Source organism: Camponotus vicinus, unplaced genomic scaffold (assembly GCF_025532165.1).
Source record: "Camponotus vicinus isolate PSW18456_S1 unplaced genomic scaffold, iyCamVici1.0 SCAF_3, whole genome shotgun sequence".
Lineage (NCBI taxonomy): Eukaryota > Metazoa > Arthropoda > Insecta > Hymenoptera > Formicidae > Camponotus > Camponotus vicinus.
In genome coordinates, this window is record NW_028141967.1 from 902,322 (window position 1) to 924,455 (window position 22,134).

General features: G+C 29.6%; 1 protein-coding gene across 12 annotated transcripts in view; it reads right to left on the reverse strand.

Annotated features, from left to right (window-relative positions):
- Positions 1–22,134, reverse strand: part of LOC145969363 (uncharacterized) — a 63,076-nt gene that overhangs the window by 24,567 nt on the left and 16,375 nt on the right. For 7 of the 12 annotated variants that reach the window (XM_083095425.1, XM_083095420.1, XM_083095424.1 and 4 more), the window contains one exon: positions 7,969–8,028. In XM_083095425.1, coding sequence (XP_082951551.1) covers positions 7,969–8,028 — 60 coding nt within the window. Of the gene's footprint in view, positions 1–7,968; positions 8,029–14,256; positions 15,046–15,080; positions 15,833–22,134 lie in introns of those variants that run through there. The other 5 variants (XM_083095428.1, XR_014438059.1, XM_083095418.1 and 2 more) reach the window with 5 other exon arrangements.

Sequence of the window (22,134 nt, forward strand, 5' to 3'; positions counted from 1 at the left end):
TTTAATCCTTTCAGAAATACATATATTATATTTTCTCAGACAATATATTATATTTTCATTCAACTATTTTTTTCTATAGACTTGTAAAAATCAAGAATGACTAATCCTTTGTACACTTTCTCATTAGAGATCATAGATTTTAAAGTAGATATTCCGAATCCGGCACGATTCATTAGGTCTACATATCTACACATATTTACATATATAATATTTCCCATAGTATACTTATGTAGCATACTTATGTGGGAAACCTACTTGAAGAGATGTCTGAGAGGATTGTACATGAATAAATATTTTGTACGCAGAGACAATATCTGTTCTCTCTTGTTCGAAAATAAAGGCTATGATTTTTTTTGTCCAGTATCGTTGTTGACTATTGTAATGGACTAAGAATTGCCACACAAATTCAGCGAAAAAATCCATATATTTCTTTAACAGCGACTTGACGTAAACGACAATACGTTAATTTTGCCGAATTTATTCGACGGAATATCCGCTTTAGAATTGTCGACAAACAATGGATGCAGCGAAATCACGTTTTCCACTGACGTAACGGCGTGATCGTTCGAACGAGCGTTTCATTCTCCATAATTAAGCGGCAGGCAAGGTAGAAGTTATCGATGGCGGCGCATTAAAGGTTTCGCGAACAATTTCTGCAATGCTTTTGCAACGTGTCGTCGAAACGCGCGGTTGGAAAATCACGGGATTGTCGATTTTGTAAGCCGCACAGTGCGACGTAAATATGTCTAAATTTATTCGTATAACGAACCTATAATTACGTTAAATTATAAATAGCAAAATAGTGATAAATTGCAAGTTATTAGGAAGAAATAAATTTACAATAAAATAAATATTTATATAATTACTATTTGTACACATTTGTAATTAGTATTCATAAATATTTAGTTTTACATCGTCAGGTCTATATAATTTCCACATTGACATACATTGTCAAGGTCATGCTCCTGAGTAAGATACAAGAGATTTTAGTCGTCGTCTTGTGATTGAAAAGTTATTTTTTCATCATTTTAAATGAAAATTCGGATGTTTAAGCAATGAATTTATTTTAATCACCCTATATATAATCCGGTTCACATCGACATTTTTGGAGTGTGGTGTGAAAAGAAGTCTATAATTATATGATTCACCCATATGGGTTTGTAACATTTTGCGCGAAGCGATAGACAAAGTATACGTAGACAAAAATAAACTTCTATACACAAAAAATTGCAAATTCATATGGAATCATATAATTATAGACCTCGTCACTCCCCCATAGCATCAGGCGATACGAATTGAACCTTGTTTCGCGCGGATTGTTGTAAACTCTTTTTTAATCTTTGACATTTTTGAACACCCTATATAAAGACTTGCGTGTTTGCTAAATGTGTGTAATATAGGGGTATAATTATATTATATACAATGTGTCTAATATTGAATTTATCATTGCATCTACTTTATGTCCAAACATTGATGAGCATGAATCTTTCTGTAAGATTTTTCTGAAGTGAAAATCTCTTAAAATTAAATATAAATTTTTTATAAATATTAATTTGCTACTACTGAGGATTAATAGGATTAATAGCAATCCACACTTTCTCTATGGGAATTCTTTTTTATTTTTTGAGGTCTCAATTTCACATCTTTTTGTCACGTACTTATAAACATCAGATTTCAGGACTATCGAAGATGTAGATGTTTGCAAGCTCATTCAAATCGTCGAAATATCTGCCAGGTCGTGCACGTGGTGCATCGATGTTGCATATGCGACGGTTGCACGCGTCTCGAGTTATAAAACGTACACATTTAAATTCCAAGTCTCTTTACGTTCAGTCACGTACACGGATCGGAAATATTACACCGCTCGAAAATTAAGAGATCACTCTGTAGAGATGACAATCTAAAGTAAAATATTCCAGAGCTCTGGGGGAAAAAATTAAAACAGATATGGCTTCGTGTATCTCGCAGAGAGAGTTGGAAAATTCCCGAGATTTTTCTTCCTCAAATTAATCATCCTAAAAGTCTTCTCTCTGACGAGAATTTCTTCAATATCCTTTTTTAACGATCATCCGATTGTTTCGATCGGTATACCTCACGCGCCACAAGAGCCTGGACGTCTTGTGGAAGAGAATAGGGATCACATCTCTCGAGAGGACATTGCCCATACTTGTTGCTAGGCGCTCCGAGGTCAACCGTTATAATTTCCGTCGACTGTGCGTTCGACGATTAGATACATCCCGATCTAAATATCCGAATTTTATTCCGCAGCTTCGGGCGCGCATGAAATTAAATATAACCTGCCAAGCGTTCATTTATATGGAAAGAGACTCTTACTTTTTTATTTTGAGCGTAAAATTTTTTTGCATTAATAGAACTTCCATTTAATTAAATCAGAGATTTAAAGGACTTGCTCCCCGATAAAGTTTCTACCAACAAAAAGAATAAATTTTTAGGAAATGATACTATCTAAAATAAAACGATTATGATCGCGAGACGAATGAATTCGAACATTATAATTGAATTTAAATTAATTAGGAAAGACACTTGCAAATGATAATGTTGTTCATTCCAAGTTTATCCTGTAGGATAAAATTAAAATAAATATATTTATTTCTTTGCTTATATTTCACTTTCATTCGTATGATCCATTATTTGCACAAACAGTTTCGACGCTCGTTTAAATCTAATAGACTAGCTTTCCATCGGCCAATTGGTCGCGGCAATTGGTTAACCAATTAGAGCCAATTACGTGCGTCACATCCTTTCGAGTGGACGCACGCGTGCGCACAAAAAAAAAGAGTCACGATTGTCGAACGTGAAACCTAAACTTCTCGCGGGAGCGAGACGCACGTGGCATACTCGTGTACCACATGGACACGTCCCTGTTCCCCCTGTGCATGCATGCGATACCATTGTCTCTCGTTGCAGCGCTTAATGATTAAATTAGGACGAGGACTTGCGAATTAGATGACAACAGTTTTACAAGCGACGTCATTAAGGATACGGCGTATAATTACAACGTATAATTAGCTTGATGGAATAAAACAATTTTTTAACATCAAATATGAAATATCTCTAGCAAAATATTGACTTTTCCATTATCTTGATTTCATATTCCTAAAGTAACAAAAATGTTGGTTTATGTAAAAAAAATTCTATGATTTAAAAAATACTTAGTTTCAAAAAACAATGCAATTGTATTACATCTTGCAGCTGCATCTATGAAAAAAAATATAATCACAGAGAAGTAAATAAACAATATTTATCTATTATTTACTTCTAGTTTTATTTAGAGAAAAGTTATATTTATTATTAGTTTCTTTTTCTTATACGATTTCTGTTTGAATGAAAATAGTATAAAATATTAATAATCACGAATTGTTTTTTATTAAATTAAAATAGTTTGAGTAGAAAAATATCACATCATCACAAAGTTATTTGCTTTCAAAAACCTTCTGACATTATCATGTAACGATATTTGAACTGCCGTTGATTAGACTATAACTAGCAATTAACCAACGATATTGCAAATATTTTCGCAACATTTGTTTGTGATCACCAATTATGTAATTTTGGGACGCTCGCCTTTTTTTTTAGATTATCGAGCATGTGAATTTTCATTAACGCGCGCATGATTGATAATGATGCAAACAGCATGTTGGTGAAAGGGCGATGTAATGTTAATAATTAATATCAATATATAATAACGATCGATATATCGGATTGTCGACTACACGTGACTTGAGTAAATATCGAGTGAACACAAGCGGAAGAGAGAAAAGTAAACGAAAGAGCTTGATTAATGGGAAATCAATATGATTATTTGCGCCATAGATTTTGAAACATGTTTTGTAGCATTTTCATCATTGTTACGAAATGCAAATGTACAATAATAAAAGTAAGTTTAAAAGAATATTTATTTATATTATATTAAAAAAATGCTTAACATATTTCTACATATTTTTGATTTGATAATCTTTTTAAATCTTTAATTTTTCTCTTATTAAAATATTTTTAATGCGAAAGTTTTATTTCTTTCGGCAAATTTTCAAATGTTTCAGAGATGAGGCCTTTTTAAGAAGGAAATTTTCATTAATGTGCTCTTATCGGACTCTTACATATATCTGTTTTCCAGTCAGAATTGAAACTAGTTCACTCTTTCTGTCTTCTCGATTGGAAAACGTCAGCACCCGGAAAGCGCAGTTGGCGTTTATTGTCACGTCTCGTTGAGACCGGAGGTTAAGCGACAATTGAACCGCAGAAGGCGGTTTACTTTAACAAGACGAATAACAGATACAGTGAACATTGTTTAAGAATGCGCGAGTATAAATGTTACAATGTAACATTTGTATACTTATTGTATTTATATCTGAAATGATTCGATATTTTAATGGCGATACTCTAGAAAATAATGCATTATTGTCAGAAATTAAGAGGATATAATATATGTAAATAATTTAAAAATAAATATTATAATCATATATTATAAAATCAAGAAAATAAAATTTGAAATATATAAAATTTAAAAATAAAATTTTAGATATATAATCATTCTGATGTTTTAAAATTTAAAAACAAACTGTTTTACTATTTTAAAAATTTACATCGAATTTCGAAAGAAGAGAAGAGAAGAGAAACAAAGATCTTACGTAAGAGGCACGAAACCAGACTTTTTCCCTTTCTTTCTAAGCATTTTAGATATTAAACTTATATATTAGATATATCCACCTAATTATTAGTAATAAAATAATATTGGTAGTGCTGTGAAAGATATCCATGAATTTTTTCTTGGAGTATTTTAAATATCTAATTAAATTCTCTTCATAAACCTTTGATTAATTCGTAAGATTGCAATCTTACGCAATATTGCGACGTGTGCAACGTTAACTGCGTCTCTACTTGAAATAATTTTGATATCTGATTTGCACACGTGTTTGCACAGCTTTTATGTCGGACGTTAAACGTATGACATTAATGTTACGTGTACACATTTGTTTCATTATAATAATTGTTATTAAAACAAAATTTTACTTAATTAATTTAAAAAAATGAGAACTATGGTTATTTAACATAAATCGTAAGATTATATTATTAAAATATTATAATGTGTGGATACGTTAAATAATATTTAAGAATGAGATTGCGTAATGAATACGAAATAATAATTAATATTTTAAATGAATTTAAAAATATATTAATTATAAATATAATAAATAATATCACCTAATTATTATCAAAGTGATGTGATCAATAGTTGCAAAATTTGAAAACATACTATAAGAAGCTACGTATCATGAGTCGATAAAAAAATTATAAAAGTTGCGTTACTAACTAACCAGTAAGAAGATCTCTGCTTTATCTACAGTTTACCTACAGTTACCTACTGTTTCATATTCAAGGATAAGTGAATACTCCGCTAGAGGACCTCAGAATTACAATTCCATGCACTGAACTGTCAAGAGATGACACGTGGCTTTGATTGATGATCAGCTGATTTTTATTTTGATGGCGATTTTCACGTCTTCCTTTAAAAATTTTTCTTTTACGTAATTTATATGATTCTATGTGATTATAAGCAAATAAAAATCCCTTGTTATTTTAAATAATAAAATTGTATACAAAATGTATACGAAAAAGACACGCAATTAGAAATAATTACAATTTATTAGAAAGATTTGAAATTATTTTATATGATTTTTAAAAATTGTAAGATAATTGCTGATATGCAAAACAACTGATTTTTGTATGAAAAACTATTTTAAAGAAAAATTTTATGGTTTCTAATTTTTACAGTAAATTTTTATATAGATATATGATTTTATATATCTCACGTAAAAATTATTGTGAGATTAATGTTCTTATAAGTTTCAAATTTTTCAAATTTGTAGAAATACACTTTTATATTTATTTATTTCGTATTGTATGATTTCTATTTTTAACTTTGTTTCTGTTCATATCTATAATTAGCTGTTTTCCTTGAAAAAAAAAAAAATTTTTTTTTGCACATTTTCTTTTTGTACAATATATAAGTACATTGAAATATTTTAAGTGAAAATAATATCGTGTATGATGATGTTATATATATAACTATACTCTGATATTTAAATTATTCACATGTTATGTAATACATTGCGTATTGCGCGTGCATGAAATTGTATAGAATATGAAATGGAATAGACTGTTATTAAGTATTGTGCGGCACAAACTGTGCAAGATTATAGATTGAACGTACATTGCATATAATGATGTTTAAAGCTCATTTCCCAAAAATGCGCTTTTAGAATGCAATGCTATTATATACGAATAAAATAAGGATTTCATATTAAACATTCTTTATTTTTTATTCTAAAAAATTAGGAATTTGCAAAATTACTGATAAGGGATGAGGCTATCTTGTAAAGCATAATATTTCCAAAAATTCTATAATTAAAAGTAAATAATTTGGAACATATTAAAAATCATAAAATTTTTGCCTAAAATAGTCTTTCATGTATTTCATGATTTCGAAATTATTCACTCAAAATCAAATATATCGAATCATCTCCGAGGGTTTCGATTCTTAAATATGCGAGAAAGAATTTAAAAAATATGTATCTTTTATGTATTTCAATCTATATATTTAAAGTAGCCTCAAAATTGCAGAAAGACACTTCTTATATTTCATATATTTATATATTTCTTTTGTTTTTGTAACATTAGAACCACATGCTTATATAAACTTATTTAAAAAAAAAAAAGAGAAATATCAGTTCTCATGTAAATTTGACGTGACTCATTTCGTGAATGCAACGCAAAAACTCACATGCGCGCATACGCATAGGCTATTACTATGACAGCTGGTTTGTCACAGTAACGTAAACTACATTTAAAACCAATCCTTTATTTACGTGAGATTAAACAGGCATTCGCGCTCATGTATTCTCAGAAAAAAATACTGTCTTGTACGAGTACTAATTAATCATTCACTGTCACAAGTGAATGACAGATCTTCTCGAGATACATCTGCATTCCTTGCGAAAACAATGATCCAAATATATCCTTAATAATGTGTCAAAACTTGGATATAATACATTGTATGTTCGAATAACACAATAAATCATACATTACAATTAGTAATCAATGGGCGTGATTCAATTGGCGATAGTCGCGTGTTCCATCAGTCGAGTGCATCAATTATGTGTGTTATTAATCTAACATTAATCCAGTCGCTCACGTGGAAAATTAACCAGTCGACCCTGGACCAAATTCTCAACAAATATTCACACAAATTTCCAATTCGAGCGCAGTCTTTTGTTTTTTACACATTTTCTGTCTTTAACATATCTTTATGACTAGAAAAATTAAACTGCGAATGGAAAATAAATTATTAATGCATGGATGACGTGAGCAATTTGTGATTAAATGCGAACTAGATCATTGAGAATTTGTCAAATAGTTTTCAATTATGTATTTCAACACTTATGAATTTTTTAAGTCTGAATTTAAAGCTCAAAGTTGATAAATTCAAATCATACTTATAAATTTTTACACATAAATTTTTGCAAAATTCCAAATATACCAAATTGTAGCTATAATATGTCAAAATAAAACTTTAACAAATTTTGACGTGATTGAAACAATTTGATGAAATCGAAATAAAAGCGGGAAATGATTAATCCTATATTTTTTCTTGAATAATTGATAATTTATGATCTCCCGATTAAATTTTTATCAGTTACAAATTATATTAAAATCGTGCAGAAATTATAGCTACGTATTTATATATAATTCATGGTCTTAAAATAAGACCAAAGTAATAGAGGGTCAATTAAGAAAGAAATAAAATTTACCATTAACAACTCTCCCTCTTGTAAAATTAACGACTCTCATAAAGTTCTTTTAAAATTTATCTGTTCTGAATTCGTACGAAAAAACGAAAGATTGAAAAAACAAAGAAAAACAGAATTTTTTATAAAGAAACTCACTCACCGGTGTCGTTTTCGTGCCCTTGGGGCCCGTCTCCCACATCCTCGGTGGCTGTAGAGAGTGCTGCAACAGAGATAAGGAAAGAGCAAAATAAGATCAGTAAGTGACTACCTACCATTTTATATTAGGGGACATTGAAGGCAGGGACACGGAACGAGAAGGGGAGGGGGTGCGATTATTAATGCGAGTCGCATCGTAAAGTTATGTGCCCTTGAGACAATCGCGATGACTTCCACGTTGACGGACATTGACGGGCATTAAACTATAAACTATAGCCAGAGCCTCTCGCGACAATTAGCTCTTTGTCAGAGTTATTTATGCGATGTGATCTCTGACTGGACCCTGGGTAAATGACTGAATGAAGCGAAATTAAGCTTATTTGCCTACTTGATTATCGCAATTTCAGTAATAGAGTTACACAGCATCTGTCACACATAAGAGCCTGCGTGAATGAGAAAACGTTATTCTTTAAAAAAAATCACACATACACACAAGGAGTTTACAAACATACATTTAAAAAAAATACAATTATTATTATACACTTATTTAATAAATCAGAATCTGTTATGTTATCGAATTTGATCTGGTATCTCAGCCTTTTTTACGAAAGATAAAATATATATTTCGATCATACTCTCATTTCTAATAGAATCCTATCCTTATTAGCAATAAAGAATATAGCATTGACAGCTATTATCATTTATTATTAAAGAGACAGACTTAAATATTATTTTATTTTATTAAATAAATTTTTTGGAAAAGATCTCTCAAATAATTCCTATTTTAATTAGCCGAAATCAACTTCTGAATCATTGCCGGAACTTGACACAATTACACCTATTATGGATTGCGTTTGATTGCGCATTATATTTTAATTCACGTGCGTATAATTGTCATGAGCGTGATGCGTCAGTAAATCGCACGTTACCTGCGTTAATTAGCGAATAAAGTTCTAGTACTTCTTTTAACCGCGGATACTGACATGTGACTGTTTGAAACAGCAATGTAAAATAGCATATAAAATATATTTATTATAAAATATTATAAAATATTGTATATTATAATTAAGTCAATATTGTTATCCGTTTCTATGAAGTATCAATTGTGCGTGTAAATATACGCAAATTTTTCGCGAATGTGATCGAACTCAGCAGTGTTCTTGAGTCAAAATATGGCGACCGGTTCAAGGATCATCTCGATTGTGACGATGAGATGTCCTCAATGAATTGAGGCGTGAGCCATGCATTTTCTCAAGGCGAGCTTCTCTTTATTGCCTGCATCCGAACAATCCGTAATTTGTGTAGTAATCAGTTCGAATGGACCGACCACACTTGTTTTTTTCTCTTTCATTTGCATTCCTCCTCAAACGGTTCTTTTTGAAGAATATTTTGGTAGAATTTTTACGACGAATAATTAATACATATGCAAGTGAACCTTTATATTAGTGGACACAAGTCTCACGTTTTCCAATGCTTTAAATGAGATTCACTTCAGTGCTTTCAGTGCGAAATAAAGTCTGCAATAATTCAGATATAATAATTATAGGTTTGGATAATTAGAGGCTTTGTTTTAAACTGAAAGCACTCTGTGATATGAAATAGATCTCGCTTTGCAAATAGTTGCAAATTCATGTAAAAACATGTAATTATAATTTTATCAGTTTTTATTTTTTATTAAAGAATACTTAAAAAACTAAGTTTTTATTTGTTAATAATTTTTAATATGAATAATAAATGACGGCTAAAATTGTTTGAAAGTCACTTATTGTTGGAATCATGTCTTGATAACATAAAAATCAAGATCTGATTAGCGAAAAAAGTCATAATAATGTAAAGTTTTTTATAAATTTAATTTTTAATTTCATGGATTAATATATATTTCAATCAAATATACCAAATTCCTTTCAATCCTTAAACAAGAAAGTACACGTAAAAAAATTTTTTTATTTTTGACGGTCTTATAATATATTGAGACCCATCAAAATGGATAAAGGATAGTTCGAATAGTTTTCTTGTCATAAATAGAAGCAAACAATCGCTTATGGAGTGAGGTAATATTGTACCTTGAACTTTTAAATCCTTTCGGCACCGTTATTACCTGTAGATTTTTTTTCGTAAGAAAAAACGCACGTCCTGATCAAAATGAGTCGAGTATTTGCTGATAATGTGCATGTATAATTCTGCGCTTATATTCCTTCTTCGAGAATTGCGAATTCTACCTCCTTTTTTTTCTTTTTTTTGTGGTTTTAATTTTTTTTCTTCGAAAAAATATTTTCTTTCCTATTACGTGCGATTGTCTAATCAATACTCATAAATACTAATCACTGATCACATTGAATTAATGATGGAGATCCAGGAACTTTGCACGTGCAAACATTATCGGATTGCGTGTGCCGGATTTCTATAGGAATTCAGAATAATGTGTCGATTACGTGACAACGATGTGAAATGGTTCCCTTGCATTCCAATGGAAATGTTGTCAAGAGCCACATTATAAAACAATATTTAATATAAATATGTAAACATAATCGTAATAGTATATCGCAGTATATCGTAATGATATTAGAATATTTTAGTACTATCCATTTTTTTATTCTTGGATAAAATATAGTAAATAATAAAGTATTTGATAACTTATACATTATATGAGTCAATATTGGAGCTACATCAAGAATCATCGAATAATCAGGCTAAACAAATTACGATGATTGAGGGTTAATTTACTGGCCCTTGAACTTTTTAATCGCTCGACATTCTGAAGCTATTGACGCCTCAAATCTTATTAGCATACTGGAAATCGGCACGAGCTATCTACGATTTATTTAAACAAGTCTCGTGCGTTAGTAATTTCGAAAGGATGTTGCAATTCAGACATGTTATTCAGCGGATCCATTGCATTTGGAAATCCATGCAGGGTCGCACACAAAAAAGTAATTTTTGTTTCATTTTTATCATTTGATCATAGTGTTGTGAATTGACAGTGAAACATTAATTTTACGACAGAAAGAAAAGAACGGTATGTCTTGTAATATTACGTGATATTAATCTTTTATTTGTCTAATAAGCATAGACAGCTCCGTGCATTTAGATGCATTGAAACTTAATTTTTAAATCAAAATATATCGGTTTTGTAGAGAGGATTTTTTTTAGAGAAGGATCGATTTTTTAGAGAATTTTTAAAGAAGATTTGAAAAAAGATTATTTATATTTTTATTTTTATAGTATATAAAATATATCATTATATAAGATTATATGCATATAATATAATATATGTATATATAAAATTATATAATATATATAAAATAAATACAATAAAAATTGTTAGATATATAAACACAAATACAATACATGAAATTGTGTAATACTTTTCGTTTGATTTACGATGAGATTTCAAATTTCTATTTCCGCAGTTTTATAAAAAATTTTTGCGTGCGTCCCTGAATGTCGAGATTATTCGCGTTTTTGAATGGAGCTGTAAGTGATGCCGCAAGCGAGCACGAAAGATGGTGAGAGGCGATCTCGGGATTATAGAAAGTCTTCAAAACGATTTTTAGCATGCGCATCATCTCGTATCATTGGAATAAAGTGGAGCGAATTAATATTGGCTTCTGAAGCTAGAGAAATAACTTTTTTGAGAATTTATTAAGAATATATCTTGTGTGTGTGTGAATGTGTATGTGTGCGATGAAAATGTCACGGCTTTATAAATATAAAGAAATATTGAGAGAAATATATTCAAGCATATTATTGTTTAAATATGTAAATAATTCAATATTTAAATATCAATGCTCAAATTGAATTGTTTTAGTATCTAAATATTTAATTATTCAACTGTCAAAATATTATATAATATGCAAACATCAAATGTTTATATAAATATCTAAATGTGCAGATATTTAGAGATATGTAATTATTCAAGTATTTTCCGAAAAATTTATACGTTAAATAAATATAATTTATACGTTAAATAAATATAATTAAATAAATTTTCAAGTATGAAGAGGTATGTTCTCTTATGACAATATTTGAGTATTTAAATATTCGTCCATCACGTGTTTCTTCCTGATTGTTTGCTATTCGGGCTGCATACTTGGATGCCAAGTATCATCGTTCATTGCGAAGATACCACACATGCGAAATGGCGCGAGCGACAAGGAATGAACAAAAAGAGAGATGGAAAAGGTGAAATACCAAGTGAACTGCAGGAAGTCAATGAAAATAACGTGGTTATAGTCGGCTTTCATTTGCATACGTCATAATATAATTGGTTACTTGCAACACGATTAGCGCATTCATAATTCAAATATTGCAAGTAATAGTTTCTGACCTTGGAACGATGAAAAAACGCAAAAAAATTCTAAAAAATATGCTGCAATGATCAATATTAAACATTTTTTTTATTTTCAATATTACAAAACTATCGCGAAGTAGAGAATAACTTGATTTAATTTTTAAATTAAAATTTTATTGAATTAAAGTTAATTTTAACCGCATTTTTCAATGTAATATATTTATTTCTTTGGAAAGTATGTACTCTTTTCGTCAACAAAATAAAAAATATATATTATAATTTTCTATTTTACATTCTTTCATTAATAAAATAAAAAAGTTCAAAATTGATCTTGATTGATGAATAGAACATGTTCCTTCGATTTAATGCCATTTAATTTTTTTCTTTTAAAGTTAAAAAATATAACATGAGCCAGAGTTACATCGAGAAATATAAGGCAATGGATTATGACAGCATATGTCACAATAAATCTAGAAATAATAAAATGACATGACTCAGCGTGATTCGAAAAAAGATTACAATGTTATATCTTGTATATTATACCATATATGCATATATGCGTGCATATGTATATTATGCACATTTATGTAAATTAACATTCTTTTTGTTAGTTATACTTTACATATAGAAATATTAGGATAAAATAATAAAAAAATTAATTAATTACGAAATATTTCATGGTTTAATTAAACATTTTACGACATAAAATATGACAGAATATCTCGCAAATATTAGATTTTTGGAAGTTTATCTTTATATTTTTATAAATAGAATAATAAAATGAAATTAAAGAAATTAAATTATTGTTTATTAAAGAAGATATGAAATTGCACACTATATATTGCATATCTTTTTTTAATATTATGTATATTATACACGGGTTCGATGCTGTAATTATATAATAAGGATAAAGTCATCGATCGATTTTATTAATTAATTTATAAAAAATTTAACAAATTTAGCAAATTTTAGTAAAAGAGTGTGAGTATCACCACTTTTCATCAAATATTTCATATTTCATGTTTTATCTCTTAGAAATGTTTTATATTTTATATATCTTGCATTGCGTAGATATACGAATCGATAGATATAAATGTCAAGTCAGAAAAAAATCAAATATTGATATCATCTTCCTGATATGTGACGGCTGTTTATAAAATGGAAATTACATTCTAGAAAATGTAGATAGACTATATCGAAAGCAAAGAGTGATGAGGTCAATTACAGTTAACAAGATAATATCGCGATTATTCAATTGAGAATCCCTATTGACAGTACACGCACGTGCATTCATTGTCGATATTGTGCAAGCGTGGCATTCGAAAGGGCGCACAACGGGTCGTTGCATTCACAGAATTCCGCACTGCTCTATAATTAGGCTAATTATAAGCTGACGTTTTCAAGCCTGAATACCGGAACAGAGCGATTCGTACATTGCACTGTCTAAGCTTTCTCTATAAATTGGTTTTCTTTCAGTTTGTTTGTAATTGCAACTACTCCAGTTTGAAAAACATAAAATATAAAAGTTATAGAAATAAATTATAATAATTTATGGAAATTAATATTTATAGAATAATATGTGAAAGAATCGAGAAAATTTTATTTTAATTAGAGAGAATAGAAGTTAAATATCAAAGTTGTTTATTAATTTTTAATATAATTTTGATAATTTGAGTTAAAAAATTAATCTTCATTTATTTAATAATAATAATAATTTCACATGTATTTATATCTATATTCGATGAAGATTTTAGTTTTTACGCTATTAATAATTTTAATTATTTATTAATAGTATAATATAATTAACGCACTGATTAATTACAATTATTTAATTTTGACTAATATAGCAAAGCAAAACATGTGACTTTTGGTACATTGATACAGGAAGAAAGTAAATAACAAAAGAAATGCAGGCGATTGCAAAAGTACATCCGAGAAAGTGTTTTCTTGCCGTTATTCCGCACACGCATCGCGTCGCATCGCGACGCGGAATCTACGTACCGACTTCAGCATGTTGTACAGAGAACTCCAACATGGTCCACTGAAGATTATCGGCGACCAATGACAATGCTGACGATTATTGTTCTTATAGCGATACGTCGGGATACCGGGAGGATCTCGAAAAGTCGCTCCGACCAATCGATCCTTAATTATTCGCGCACTTTCAGGTACTCGAGGATCCAATACGAAAATATTATGATGTGGGTTTCCAGTAAATCTTAGCAGATATTAAGTGTGTGTGAATATATATTTATTTATTTATAAAGATTTTATAGAAATAAAGGGAAAATAACAACGTGCGTTTGAAAAAATATCTTTATGATTTTATGGAAATTTAATTATTAAAAATGCAAAAAGATTGAAATAAAAGTTTCTCAGTTTGTAATTATTTATTTTCTCAAATTTATAATTATGTCGGAAAAATTTCAGAACTCGAAAATACCAAGGAAATATCAAGATTTAACAATTGTAAAAGGAATTTGAGGATTTGAGGAATTGACGATGCCAGAAGGAACGTAAGCATCTGGAGAACTAACGATAGAAAAAATCTAGGAAAAAAAATCAAAATCGGAAAGGGGAAGAGAGTTTGTCGATATAACAACGAATCAAGGAATTAAAAAAAAAATAACACTTTCAAGGAAAATTTTCCCGTTCAGTTTCGTAATTCTAGTCAATTATAACGTCACTTTCTATACAATTAAAGAGTTACTTCTTCCTCAAAGTGTAATCTTCCGTCGAAGCACCAAAGTCAAAGTACTATAAAAAATATGAAAAATCGTAATTCCGTTAATGAAGCTTCGATCGACAGATTGCCGTAATCGCACCTGTCAAATAGGTCCAATCGCGACTTCCGACTTGCGTCGACACTCCGGATGATAAGATTGCAATGACGGATCACACTTTTTTCCGCCCAATTCCGCTCGTCGCGCGCGCGCGCGCGTTTTTGATACACCGAATGGCGACGGCCGAATCTCTGACATACGGAAGAAGAATATCTCAAACACGACGACAAGAGGACACGCTCCAGTAGAAAGCGTTCGAGACGCACTAATACGCTCCAACATCGCGACGCTGTGCAAAGCCGAGCCGATCCCACGAGCGTCATTGCGCGATACGCGCCCTGAAGTAACGGGGCGAGCCAATTGTACGTGTGTGCGTATGTGTATGTGTGTGTATAATGTGTGTAAAGAGTGCAATGTAACGAAGAGAGAGGCGGGGAGAAAGAAAGAAAGAGAAAGGCTGAGTTACAAGAGAGGAGGAGGGACAGATAGACTTTTCACCTTCGACGACCATGAGTGACCGAATGGAGTAAAGTGAGAGAAAAGACTTCAAGATAGGACATTTAGCGAGGAGTTAATGGAAATTGATGGTTTATTTTCATCAATGAGGAATATTGCAGGAGGAGAGACGGAGAGAGAAAGAAGGATTAATTCCGTTAAAGAATTTGCGTACATATTTTTATTCCGTTATGAAAGCGCATTATTTCAGATGCTTTTTGACTAACAATAATTTACAACGACGCATGGAAAGTAACAGCTGTTATTATGTAAATATATATAGAATGTCTCAAGCTTATTGAGGACAAATTTTCAAATATTGAAAGATAAATTAAAAGAAATGTCAGTTGTTTCAATATCGTATCGAATTACTCAATAATGATTAATAGTGGCACTCAGAATAATAAGACTAGAAGGGATAGCACAATCTTGCGTGAATACAATATGAAAGAAACATATCAAAGTTTTATATAAAATTTATTATATTAATTTATATTTATATAAAATTAAGCGTGGAAAATTCCGAGAATACATAGGCGTTTGGAAATTACTCAATAGGAATGTATCGAAGGAGAATGTTGTTTATTCAAATTCTATCTGCATGATTAATTTAATCCGCGATAAAGACTTGAAAACAACGTGTTGCTTTACCACCCGCGAAGGATAATTCTTATTTGCGTGTTTTCTAGCAATAATTGCCTTATAATATTCGTTTCAATTAATTCTCCACATTCCTCAATGATTATGAATCAATTTTTTTCACATTAAGGACAATTAAAGATTTAGAATGAAAGTCTTTTTCGAAAGATTATTTTAAAAAATCATCAAATGTCTAAAATACACATACACATGTTTTTTTTAATAAAAATTCTTTAAAACATTTTGAGAATTGAATAAAGATTTTTAAGAATGTCTTTATGAGTATTAAAAAAATTTTACAAATGTTTTTTTAATGTTTACTTTTTTAATATCACATATAATTTAAAATATTCATAAAAGTATTTCTAAATCTTTCAAAAAAAAATTATAGAAAATTTTAGTAGATATGTATCTCTCTAAAAGAATATAAAAATTATCTATAAAATTTAAAAGGAACACTTAAAAATTAAAAAAATAACAAAAAATATAATAATTTAGAAATGATAAAATTATTAATAAATAATTAAAATAAATAAATAAAAAAGATAAAGGAAATAATATTAATAATTGTAAATAAGTAATCTCTAAGAATTTTAATAAAATTTTTTTATGAATATTCAAAAATGTTTCAGAATGACTAAAGAAATTCTTGGAAAAAGTCTAATGATATCGGAAATTTTGCGATTGCAATGTCAGATAATAATAATAATCGTATATCTGTCGCATTATTGTCGAATAATTCTGTTTATCTACACGATCGACGATCAATTATTCTACCGGATGCGAACTCGTATCGGTGACATATTAATTCTATTTGAGTGACAAGCATAACGTTTGTAATTGAGGCGTGATGAATGCCAAGTGGAAGCAGGAAGGAAAGTCGACAGGCTCGTCGTTGTGGCTAATCGGAATAATAAGCGATCATTTTCTATTGCCAAAGAATATCAGTCGATTCCGGATTATGGTGACATCAGATCATCGATGAAGGACGATGCGCATTGTCTAAACATGTGTTCTTATCTTGATCGAGTATGTAGTAGCATCACAAGATAGCTTCCTCTTTTTTCTTTCATATAGGATATCACAGTAAATCGTTAAACTTCTCGACCGCGTGTTTTTTAAAGTGAAGATATTTAGGTCAGTACGTTGACAGTTGAAAAACACTGATGTTCGTGAGATACACAAAGAGTAAACTTCTATCGTTCTTGAAGTATTATGTACATCTTTAGTAATAAATGCAAAATTCGTTTTCAGCAGCAGAACTACTTTTGATCTTTACTCCTTTTGATCTTTACTTCTTTTCTCCTCAGTCAAGGAATAATCAATCTTTGGTTGAAGAGGATCTAAAGTCGAAACTATTATGCTTTTTTTCATCTTTATGATATATATATACGGTGAATTTACAATAAAAATTATAGTTAAATAAACTATTAATATAGTCATACTTGTTTTTTAATTATCTTTTTACTTGTTATCTTTTAGTAAAGCAAATGTTAAGAGAGCATAGTATATTTACAGAAATGTAATTGCGCTGTTTACATAAAAGTGATTATTTTATTTCTCTTTTTATTGATATTTCTTCTTTTATTGATCTTCTTTTATTGATATTTTACTATATAAATATTTAAAATTATTATATAATTCATAATTATATATTATGTATTATATATAATTAATATAACACACATTACAAGTAATAATTATAAAAATAGGAATCTCAATGGAAATTATTTTACTATGCAACTATAATTGCGAATACCGGACACTTTTCTCTTAGTATAATTATTTCAGAGAATTACATTCCACGCGCAAGAATGTAATGCATGCATTGTCATATACTACATATACATATTCAAGATGTAATATAACCATCGTGCATTATTGTAATGGCAAAAACTGATGAGTTCGGAATCAACTTGAATTTATTTCCTCAAGTTAAACGAAGGCTTGATTGCTCAAGCTGTTTTCTCATTGAAGATTAAAGAATTCCAATGTGAAAGAATAAAGTCTGAGTACACATGTACAACACAATTTTCTTCATTTAACTCAAGCGGATATCTATTTATTCAGTCAACAGAACTCAAACCAGTCAGATAGAAAATAATTTCTTCATTTTTCTACGATTGCAGCTTAATTTGTAAAGCACAAAAATATTTGAAATAAATATGAACAAATTCACAGTCAATGCAAAATATAAAAATTCATTGTTGAAATTATGCTGTACATATATTAAAAAAACACACATGCGCAACACGAAAGATAATGATAAGAAATGTTATTTTGTGATGTACAAAGAATCGTCATTTCATACGTAAAACTATTTCATAATTTTCTCAGCATAATTTTTTTTCCATAGAATTCTGTATTTTCTTCGATTTTTCTTTCAGATGATTTAAACTCATTTTAAAATTTATATTGCCTTTAAAATTATTTTTCATGATCTAAATTTATTAAAAATCTTTAATCATTTTAACTTCGATCATTATTAATGTAATAAAGAGCGCACTAAAAAATTTCCACATCGAGATTCAAGATTCTTTTTTCCATTTTCAAAATCTATTCAAAACTTCTAATTTTCAAATTTCTAAATTTTAAAATTCCTATAAACACCGATAAACTCTCAAGGTTCTATATATATTCTACATACTTATCAAATACTATCTTATAAACTCGACCGATTATTAAGCAGGTCTTATCAACGCTTGCACGTGACACGATATGTGCGTATAAGTGATCATCTAGCTGCCCGATGTATATGTATAGAATGCCACATACGTGTTCTTTGCTTTATGTATCCTAAGGCGCTCCTCGGTGACGACGTAAGCCATATTTGTACTTGTGATAATGGCGACCTCGGGAAGGCCTCGTCGTCGACCTCTTCTCCGATCTCTTGATCTCGGATCTCGGATCCCTCACGTGCCTCGCAACTGTCTGATCTCTTCAAAGAATTATTCTCTCAACTATTCGACGACTATGTTTGATTCACTCTTGGTATATAAATGACAGTCATTTTGATCCAGCGATGCGCGTCATTATTGATCGTAGCACATGAAGAATGCAAAATTGATTTTTGCTTTATAATAATCACTTTATAGTTTTATTATTTGAGGACATTATAATTTATTGCTCTTTGCTCGGCAGCTCTATTAGCATATTGATTTTTTAAATATTTGATATTTTAATATTTGGACTTCTCTTTCGAATTTTAGGAGCTTGGAGACATAAAGAAAAATACTCATTTTCAGTGTCTCTAATGGAGGCATAAAAAAAGCGATTGCGTAAATAAAGCTGAAACGTACGTGCGTTGGAATACATTTAGTATATCAGCATAGTATATAGATTTATTACGCACATTAAATTCTTGGAAACTCGTGTATTAGATCATAGCGCTGAAAGGAACATAAAATGATAAATTTTTGTGGAATAAAATAAAATTATAGAAATTTAACTTACAACTTTTTTCGCACGCGTAACAATGAGAAGAATAAATTCAAGTGATACTTATCAAACTGGGGAAACTCATTTATCGGAAAGCGCCGTTTATAATTGACATTAATAATTTAGTTATAAAAGAAGATCAATTAAGAGATTTGTTATCGCGAGCGATATCGCGATATTTCATATGGACGATGAATTAATTGCACTAACTCTTCATCTTGTTGCCATCTTCGCGATTTGTGGAAATCGCTCTCGAGGCTTGCAAACTGCGATAATAAAACAAAACGCACGTAAGTCAAACATAATTCGTAGGTATGTTGCTGCCAATCAGTACACACGAGTGATAACGCGCGAGCAAAGCCAACGAGAGATAAGGTATCGCGCGAGTTAGACTAAAAATCGAATAGACGTCAAGCGAGATATACACACGGGGTACAACACAAAACAAACAATTTTAAAACAACCGAACAAAGTTTTCGACCGAAAAATTCCGCTCTAATTTCGACTATTACGGAAATTTTTACACACGATAATCTACGTTATAAATTTCTTCTCCATTCTTCAAGATATAAGTACAATACAAACATAGTCACGAATCTTGAAGTAATAAAATGTATATATAGGATACTCCAATTTCGTATCAATCAGTTGATAATAAATTTAATCGATTAATCCAAAAGTATAAATAGGCTCTTTATAAACTTGTATACAATTTTGTCCCATTAACAAAAAGGTGCATATTTTCTCTATTACAACAAATTTTATTATTTACCTTTCAAAAACTGATTTGTAATTATTTCTGGTGACTTATCGAGATAAAGGCGAAATGAACGATAAAAAGAAAAAATAAAAGCAAATGATTTTCAACATCAAAACTTTTGGAATCACATTCCACAAGATTAACTATATTTTTTTCTAATGATTTTGATAAAAGATTATTGTATTTACACTTTTATTACACCTTCAAGCCTGTTATAAAATTTTTATCTTATAAACATTAATAAACCAAGTTGTGATAATATTTTTTCAAACATTGCTCTCTTGTGTGAATTCAATTTTTTTAACTTGTAACGTAGAATAGAATATAAAAATTCGATCAAGCTCATTTCAAATGTACAAATCTTGGTTCTAACAATGATTTATCTGTCTGCACGCATATGTATCAATAATTTTAAATCGATTAATCGATCGCTCTCAATCAAAGTAATTTGTGGAGAGAATTTCTGCCATGAGAATGAAATCTCATTTTTCTGAGAATAAATATATAAAAGTAAACATTCTGTAGTAGCTTATCACTGATGACGTTGTTGCTCACGAACCAAATTGCTTGCTTGTACTTGTATAATTTATATCGGAATCTCTATCAGTAGATACGACATCTAGAAGGCATGCTATTGTCCAAATGAATTGTGATTCTTATCTTTGTCGGGAAAATAACAAAACAGAAAATTCCATTACGACGCTGTAGTGTTTAATATATAAATATCTTAACTATAATTAATGTTGTTTTCCAATGCAATTATGATTCTAATTAAAAAAAGTAAAGAAAATATAGAAAATAATTTTCCATGTAAAAGAAAAATCTGTTTCACTGATCTAAGATGGATTCCGTCGACATAAAAACTATGACATGTTTACAATATATCAAATATTTGCAAGGCTCATAAATATATTCAGACACTGATATGTTTATTGTAAGATAATTTAATTTTTTTTTATAGAGAAATGTCTAGTATCTTTTTACAAAATGTTATCTTTTTAGGAAAATGATGTCAGAATAATTTCATATTTACAAATATTTTAGTACAATTGAACAAATTTTAGAAAAAAAGTAATAAAGTATAATTTAAATCAAAAATATATAAAAATGATATAAACAACAATCATACATTTTATTTATATAAAATAGTCTTGTCCAAGAACGACACATATAATATGCCAATTTTCTTAATTACCAACTATTGCTATCCTCTCATTTACGAGCTATCGTTTATCTATTACTTCCCCGCGAGCGCTTCCATCTCATAGCAGGGAGCTACAAGGTTAAACGCAGGACGATAACACAATAGAGAGAGGGGGATAATAACGTGAGGTAGGGGTCTCTATCACGGACAATGTTGAAATACAAGTAAGCAATATAAGTCTCTTAAACTGACATATTTTTATTTCTCAGATTAAATGCAGTATGTAATCAATAAATTAATATAAACTTGGATCATTTATTGTTAGTTAATTTATCAGAAATCTCTAATTTATGCATTCATTATTCGATTATATGCCATAGCTTTCATATCAAACTCTTCAAGCTTGAGAGTCCTGCGTAATCTTCTTTACATAATTTATAAATAACGGTAAGTATTTTTTAATAGAATTTTTTATTCTACATACTTGTATGTTTTCAAATCTGTTTTATTTTTAATTTTAGCGTTTCTCTTTCTCTTCTTGATTAATGAAAAATTTGACAAAAACGTCGACATCGATTACATACATATATATTATGGTTTTTATATGCTTTTATTAAAAT